The following is an 8607-nucleotide window of genomic DNA, read 5'->3' as shown; positions in this document are numbered from 1 at the left end:
ACACCAACGCTTGGGGAAAATATCTTTGAGAACGTGTTGTCAGACTCTCTTGTGAGTGTAACTAGTACATACCACACATAATCCTACCCTAAGTTGGAAAATCCATGTTTTAATGTTCAATTCATACACTGTTTCTCTTTACCTTTAAATAGTAACAACACAGTCACCTCGGTGTCTTTGGGGAATGAAGCAGCTTATGTATCAAGGCCACTTAACTCTTTCTTCCTTGCTCCTCCTTATTTATGTCTACACTGATCAAACCCTTTCCTCCTATGCCCTTTCATTGTTATTAGAAGTTTGAGGAAATAGCGGAAGAGAAGGTAGGAGCTAAAGCTAGTGGTTCAAATGAAGCTTTAAATCATCTCTAGATTTTGAGAATTTCTTCCATTCCTGACCCTCTCAGCAGCATGGATAATTCAGTATTAAAAGATATGAGTAGCCACAAGTGACTGACAATAACACATCTATGTTCATGCCACAGTTCAGGAGCAGCTTGCCCCAGTTCCTGTTTCTGCTGGTGCACTGTTCCCGGGCCCACAGACTTGCAGCCTTTTCAGAGTCTGCTGTCCTGTTCAGTGGGGTAAGAGCATGAGGCAGCAATCACAGACACCTGGCTATGGCTTACAGCAGATTTACATAACTGTATACACAAAACAGCAGAGAAAGAGCAAGGGCTGCAAAAATTCTGGTTTGGGCCCAAATCACTGGTCATGTCATTTCATGAATAAAAGCAAATGCTTTATAAGCTTACATTATTTACAAAGCTCAGGGTTGTTTTCAAACATCCACCCAAAGTTGAGGACCACCACACCACAGAGAACAGTTCAATGAACTATGTACAGAATTTACAAGGAAGTTTACAGAATTGTCTACATCTCTTTAACAAATTTATCTTTGTGTTATCTGCTTACTTTCAGGAAACAGGTACTTTTTTTTTTTCTTCCTGCTTTCTGTATCACAATAAATGTTGATTGAACCAACATGAGAGAATGCTTGGCCATTCCTTTTTCCTCCCTCCTGGGATTTATGATTACACTTCATTGAGGGAAATAAAAAGGTGCATGTCACACTTTAGTAAGATACCATTTGAGACTGTCCACATAAGAATCTTGGAGATCGTTCCTTTCTAGAAGCATTACACATATATTCTTTTTGCTTTCATGTCACAAATTTTGATTGAGCTCTTTCCTAAATGAATATTTGTAAATAGTCATTGATTTTAGAAAGATGGAATTGAGTCAACATTTCTGTGGATTATACACACACACACATATTGATATTTAAAGAAAACCTATTCTTGGACCTTTCAAGCAAACTTTATTCTCTGTGCCACACATATTTCTGTTGTTTTCAAGATCCTTCATTGACTTTAATGCACAATAATGATGGTATATGTAAGAACACACTTCAGTCAGTCTGCAACAGTACTAACAAGAAGCTGTGGTTTCTATTTAGCTATGGAGAGGATACAGATAGTAATCCTGGGTAAGTCAAGTAAAACTAAGTCTTTACCTGGGTCTTTGCCTCACAAAGCTGGTAATGATCATGCATGCCACCACCCTGACACTTTAAGCCAAGGAAGAATGAACAGAAGGTAATGAATGTGGAGTCATCATGGTCAAGTGAAACAAGGGATGTCTTCTGGGTCTACACAGGTTAAGTTAATACAATTTGTGTCACAGATGAACCAAACATGGGGTTTTCTGGACGTGGCTATGGCATTAAGAGAGCGAGTCTGTGCCTTTCTCAGACTCTGATGCCACTTCAAGATTTACAGCTATTTTTATGGCAAAAAGAAAAACAACCCAGTATTAGTTAAATAACCCTTGGATAATGTAATATTCTGAATCTTTCAAGAAAAGGGGCACTTAGGAATGATTTGGAACTTTTATGATTTATGTATGTCATTTTGGTTAAGACAAGGCATACAGCCAGAGGATTTTTTTTCCCCTGATGGACTTTTCAGCCTACAATGGGAGGATTTAGCTGGGATAGGGGCCAGTAAGAAAAGGATATGTCTGGGAAGTATCCAAAAGAAGGAAAAAGGGAACAGAGATCATTACCTACAAGCATGACAGCTTTTCAATTCTTCTGTCTGCCATTGCCTCCCAACCCAGAGAGATTTGGTAGGATTTGCATAATAGTAGCTACAATGCCCGGACTACTCAGATGATAATAAACATTTGTGCCCAATGGGTAGATTCAGACTTAATGATTTTGCACTTTACAAAGCTTAAGATACAAGAGTTCATTTTTATTCCGCCCCCCCCCCAAGGTGCTTTCCATCTAAAATTATAGCAAGCAAATGCTTTTAGATTTTTTTAAAGGCAAGATAAAAGTAATAATAAAAATACACATTACCTCAACTTTTTTTCCCAAGAAGAATGATCTAAACAATTAAAGAGAAATTATTTTGTGAATGGACATGTATTACAGATATTTCCTTTCTGATTTTTGCATTTCATCATTAAAAGCTTTCTAAACAGTGTTGACATCAGAAGGAGTCATTTCTGCTAGACATTAGCCCCAAATTTCACTTCCTGTCTTTAAAATAAATGACTGCACCGTCGTTTCTGGGTGGTCACTGGGAATAAAAACCTTAACAATTACTCACATGGCTACACGTATTCTATTTGGGCATTTTACAATGACAAAGCATCACACTCAGCGAGGGACTGAGAGAGTTTCAAATAGATGACATAATTCCCTCAGGATGCAGGTGTAGGGGGCCGGTACCTTGACCAAGGAAGTGTACTCGTAGGATTGAAAGTTTAAACAAAAATTTGGTCCCCACATCCCTATCAATCCCTCATAAAACCATTGAGATCATTTTTCCAGGTGAATTCTAATGTTCTTACTAATGTATACCATGTTAAGCTATACCTATTCATCTATTTGCTGGTTTCCATTTCCTCTTGCTTTCTAAAAGACTATCTCATTACTCTCTTCCCTTGTGGTCATGAGTAGGAATTCAACCTTATCTTTCCAATTGTGACTCTAATTTCCAGCAGTTCAGGCTATTCTAGACATAGATCCTCTCTATGGCTTTAGGGACAGCTAGTTCTACTGTAGTATGTGCAGTATTTCCCATCCTTGGATCAGATGACAATCCACCTCTGTCACTGGTTGGTTAATTTAAAACCTGACCCAACCTAAAAAATTCACGTATGAAATTATTACAGATTCCAAGTGGAAACAAAATAGTTTTAATGATGGAAAATGAGAAGGATCTTAACTGTAGCTGACTGGACACAGTTAGAACTGTGTTGTGTTAGTGATAGTCATGAGAACCATGGCCTAGAATAACCTTTCTGAGAAATAAAGGAGAGCATTAAAGGAGACAGCGATGGATGAGCATAGACAAGATCTATGTATGCCGGGGCTCGTGCACATGTTTCAAGGCTCAATGCTTTCTCCCTTGTTGCTTCTAATCTATGTTTTTGTTGCTTCAGATTGTGTTCTTAAGAGGGAAATCTGGTTTTGGAGAAGGATACCAACCTGGGTGAGGGTAGATCATTTCCTGGATCATTTCTTCCCTAGTTTGCAATGCAAAGTGCAGAGTGTAGAGCCATAGAGGGCCATTGGAGTCTTGTGTGAGTAGCTGGTCCCAGGCAGATCCTGCTTTCTGGAAGGCTAAGAAGTATATACTAGTTGATTTTAAGAATTGGCAGTTCAGACCACTGCCCAGGCACCCTTTCACAGCACATAAGTCTTGCCTTCCTTGTGGAAAGGGAAGTATGTTCCTCAGACAAAAATCACTTCCTATTGCCTTCAGTCTGCCCCAGTCTTTCTCTTTGTTTCTCTGGAGGAAGAATTATGGAAATGTGAGAGCATGGCATAGCTTGAAAAGCTTCGAGGCTCATGGAGTGTGTTCAAGGCTTCTCATGGGAAGTGGACAGTCAGAAAAAAAAAAATGATCTCAATGGCTACCAAGTTGACCAAACCAGACTCTAATGTTAAACATTTGCCAAGAAGTCTAAGAGGCATTTGTAAGGTGATCCCTCCTAATGGTAGGTGAAGTTGGCAGGTTGAGTTTGCTGTAACCTGGACGACCAGCATTTGCTGATCTCTCTCCTCTTTTGGGGGAGCTAAGGAGGCAGTCTACAAGGGACTTGGGGGGAATAGAGTGGAGGGAAATTTCCTTTTCTTTTTCATGCGTTTTGGTTGTTTTGTTTTGTTTTGCCTTCTTCCTGGAAATCTGTAACTTTTCAATGGCTTTGTTTTGTCTTCTGAGATCTTGGAAATTGTGGGTTTGTTTGTTTGTTTGTTTTGGCAGCATGAGATTGTTACAGTTTACCAGGAAGTTAATACCGACCCATAGGGAGGTCTTCATTTCCTTTTCTTTTAAAAAAATAATTCAATAAAATCCCGGGCAACTAGGAGAGACAGCTAAAGGTCTATCTAACTTCTTTTTGGGTTTGTTTGTAAACATGGCAATTAATAGAGCTCTGAAAGAGCTGATAACCTGGACCACAGTAGACTGGAAAAAATAGTTTTGTTTTTGAAGTAAACACGGTGTAATAATAAAATCGATATGCAAGACTCAAAAACCAATTGGATGGCTGAATCTCTTACCTCAAAAAGCACAGCAGTATCGCTGTTGGGACCTGTGGGGTTAATAAACAAGAGAAGAAAAAGTAGTCTCAACCAAACCATTGGGCAGATCTTAGTGTACATAGTAAAGCCAGTAGACGACATTGAAGAGAGAAAAGGTAATGGGGAAAAACATTCGGGACCACTTGTCAATGGAGTTCACATCAGTCAAGTCCGGGATTTTGACTTTGAGCTGGGAGGCGCGCCTGCGGATGCGGCCCTTGCTGGGCACCGCGTGCCGGTCCAGCGCGCGCCCGTACCCCTCCCTGCTGCTCAGCGGTTTGCGGTACTGGATGCTGGCACTGTCGTACGAATACATGGTGGCCTTGGGGTCGCTCACGCCCGTGAGCACTTCTGAGCCGCTCGTCTCGTTCCTGATCTCCAGGGTGCTGAGGAGAATGTTGCCATGGGCGTCCACCTGATGGCAGAAAGGACAGGCTAAGATGCCAAGGCCAGGATGTACCCTTGTGTTCACTCATTTGCTCATGCAGCAAGTGCTCAGTGCTCCTCCACAAGTATCTTACTCCATCTGCCTCCTGGATGTGGAGGTTATCCATCCCTGCCATCCATCCATCCATCCATCCATCCATCCATCCATCCATCCATCCATCCATCCATCCATCCCTGCCATCCATCTATCTATCTATCTATCTATCTATCTATCTATCTATCTATCTATCTATCTATCTATCTATCTATCTATCTATCTATCTATCTATCTATCTGTCTATCTATCTAATCTCTCTCTAAGTATGTATGTATCTATCCATCTATCTACTATTATCTATCACCCATCCCTTACCATCCATCAATCATCTATCTGCCTATCAGCTACTTGTCTAAATCTTCTCATCTATCTATCTATCTATCTATCTATCTATCTATCTATCTATCTATCTATCTATCTATCTATTATCTATCATCTGTCTTCTTTCCTATTATCTGTCATCCATCTCTCATCATCTATTATCTGTTTATGTATTAATGATCATCATCTATTAGTCATCGGTCTATCTTGCTAGTTATCTAACCATGCTTCTAGCTGTCATATTGTCTCCACTCACAAAGCTTACCCCTCTGTGTGTGTGTGTGTGTGTGTGTGTGTGTGTGTGTGTGGTGTGTGTTGTGACATATCTTCCTGTTATATAACTGGTATAGGGAGACATTTAAAGCTAGAGAAAAAAGTGAAAATTCATAATGTACTTTCAGAGCCAACTGTTAATATTGTGCTAGCCTTCCAGTTCTCATCATGTGTATTTATAAACACAGATACATCTATATGTTTTGTTCCACAAAGATTTTTTTCAATTATTAATGTAGCTTACTCATCTTTGTGTGTTATCTGATACTCTTCTGTCAACATCATTTGCTAATGGCTTACATGGATGAGCCATAATTGAGTTAATCTATTGTAAGATGTTAAGATTTGTTTTTACTTACTTCCATAGATTTACAAACCATTTACAAGAGCATCTTTTCATTAATTATGTGCATAGGCATAACTGGATATTCCTCAGATTGAACTTATAGAACTAGGATCAATGGGCCAAAGACAATACTTGAACCTCTGTCATTTCACCATGGTTCTCTTGCTTCTTTCCAAACAGTGATATGAATCCCAGGGCTCCTGGCTACTTACTCCCTATGCTTTGTGCACATACACACTTCTGGAATGACATGACATCTGAGCACATTTTGGTGAACAATGTGGGCTTGTTTCAAGTTGGTATGCTTTGCTAACTGACTTTGCTGGGAAGGTATAGGGCTCATAAATGAATTTGAAGGTTTTCCAAAGACAATATAGGCAGCTGTCCTTAAAGATAGGATGAATATCATAGTGGCTGACTTGTAGTACTATTTCCATTCAGGTGAGATTAATTTTAGAGGTTCCTTGCTGGGAGCACACGAAAGAGAGCAAAGATTGATAGAGAAGGCACTGATAGGAGATTGAGAAAGGAGGGGTAGCCAAAAGAAGAGAATCAAATATAGTATCAGAAAGAACAAAGGGAAGAAAGTAAAAGAAGAGGCTTGTAGATTGCCCAAGGAGGAGATCTATGGTCTTAGAATAAGAGCTGAAGCAGAAATTGTCCTAACTGTGTCAAAGAGGTAAAGGCAGTTACACGCTTATATAAAACTTTGTAGTTCAAAGTAAGAACAGAAATGAAGCCGGGTGCTGATGCCTCCACCTATTCAGGAGGCTGAGATTTGAGGATTGTGGTTCAAAGCCAGCCTGGGCAGGAAAATCTGTGAGATTCTTATCTCCAGTTAACCAACCACAAACAAAACAAAGCAGAATGGTGCTATGGCTGCAAGTGGTAGAGTGTTGCCTAGAGCAATAAAGGTCAGGGACAGTGTCCTGGCCCTGGATTTAAGCCTCATAACTGACAGAAAAATTTGAAAAAAAAAAAAGAAAAAAATTAAAAACAGGAAAAGAAATGAAACATTAGCTTACACAAGAGACTAGAGTGTCTATGAAGGTGACAGTGAGGGTTGACCAAAGCAGGTGTTGTTAGAGTAAGTGAAATGTAGCATACGGGAGCTCTGTGTGATAGGAGACTCGGAGAGAAGGATGTGCTGATGTTTCCGAGGCCAGAAGCAGGACGATGGTCACTGCCGATGAGCTGGATGCAGATTATGGTCTATGTGGTGTGTGTTCACACCACGGAATGCAAATCAGTGGTTGCAAAGTCATGGTGATGAAAGTTTGTGCTACTGCGGCTGGTAAGGAGCAAAGTGTTGTTGAACTCATGGAAGGAGAAAGAACCATTTCAGAAAATGGAAAGTAGAGGACATGATTTTTCTAGGCACTGTGGAGGAGAGATGAGTAGAAATCAGAGCTTTCTGTTATTCTGAGATATTTATCTCCTGGGAGTTACATCATTAGAATATAATTTGGTCAGTAACAGTGAAATGTTTTCTTCACCAAATACTAAATGGCACAGTGTAGACTAAGTAAGGGCTTCATAAAAGTGAGGAGTAATAGGAGGTGGCAGAAGGTGACATGAAAAGATGGGACTGAAAGGATGGGTACATGGAAGGACTGGGGGTTAGAAGTGTTCTTATCTCAGTTTTATTATTAAGTAGTGAGGAATGACCTTAGATAATTCCATATGTCCATGCTCCCATGTATAAGTAACCTCAAGGATTTCTTTCCAGTCTGGCAGGCTTTGGTTATGGGGACTATTCCAGGTGGAGGGTACAACGTTCATAAAATCAAAACCAAACTTGTAAAACTGATTCCTTTGATCTGTATTATATGCATCATTAAGTTCTTTGATGAGGGATCTCTAAATAAATGGTTGCTGGAATTTAGCGTCAGCCAGCAAAGCCTGCAGATGCTTCTGATGAAACAGAAGTCATGACAAGCAATGCACATTTTATTATGATGTTTTGGGTAACTTTGAGGCATCAAGAAGTTTATTAATTTGGACAAATCCTCCAAAGGTGTCCACTCACAGTTTTACAGAGTCTGACATATAAAATAATAAATTAACTTTCACAACAGATAAGATTTCGTGGTTCTATCATTAAACCAACCTTATCATATATTCAGAAAAATTTAAAAAGATACACAAAACAATTACTTTCTTCTTCCAGTGTCTTTCCTGTCTAGTTTAAGAGCTGATGTTATATACTTTGTATATGTGTGCGTATATGTGTGGTGTTTATGTATATATGTGTGTAGCTATGTGTGTTGGTTCACTCATGTACAACTGATAGAGTTTTCCAAAAATTGTAGCCACAAGGAAAATGATTATTGCTATATTTAAAAAATATTTAGAAGCAGCAAGAAGCCATGTTGCATATTGCTTCATCTGTAATGATCAAATGCTACCCAGTTACTGAAGAAATATCAACATCTGCATAAAAGCATGATCCTGACAGTAAGAATGTTAATGTAGTGGATTTTCGGGAGATTTTCAGATAGAGAACATGAGCATTGCTGATGATGGATAATTGTTCAATGGCATGAGCAGACCCTACTCCTCATGTCAGCATAAAAAGAGGAAATTC

The 8607-nt window shown here is 39.5% G+C and overlaps 1 protein-coding gene across 2 annotated transcripts in view; it reads right to left on the bottom strand.

The window, feature by feature from the left end:
• Positions 1 to 4495: 4495 nt before the first annotated feature.
• Positions 4496 to 8607, bottom strand: part of Gabrb1 (gamma-aminobutyric acid type A receptor subunit beta1) — a 308684-nt gene continuing 304572 nt past the window's right edge. The window contains exon 9 of one of the 2 annotated variants that reach the window (XM_042678275.1): positions 4496 to 5011. In XM_042678275.1, coding sequence (XP_042534209.1) covers positions 4667 to 5011 — 345 coding nt within the window. In that variant the 3' untranslated portion in view covers positions 4496 to 4666. The remainder of the gene's footprint in view (positions 5012 to 8607) is intronic. The other variant, XM_042678276.1, reaches the window with a different exon arrangement.

This window comes from Dipodomys spectabilis, unplaced genomic scaffold (genome assembly GCF_019054845.1).
Source record: "Dipodomys spectabilis isolate Male_0828 unplaced genomic scaffold, ASM1905484v1 ptg000043l, whole genome shotgun sequence".
NCBI lineage: Eukaryota > Metazoa > Chordata > Mammalia > Rodentia > Heteromyidae > Dipodomys > Dipodomys spectabilis.
This window is presented reverse-complemented; position numbering and strand designations above follow the sequence as displayed.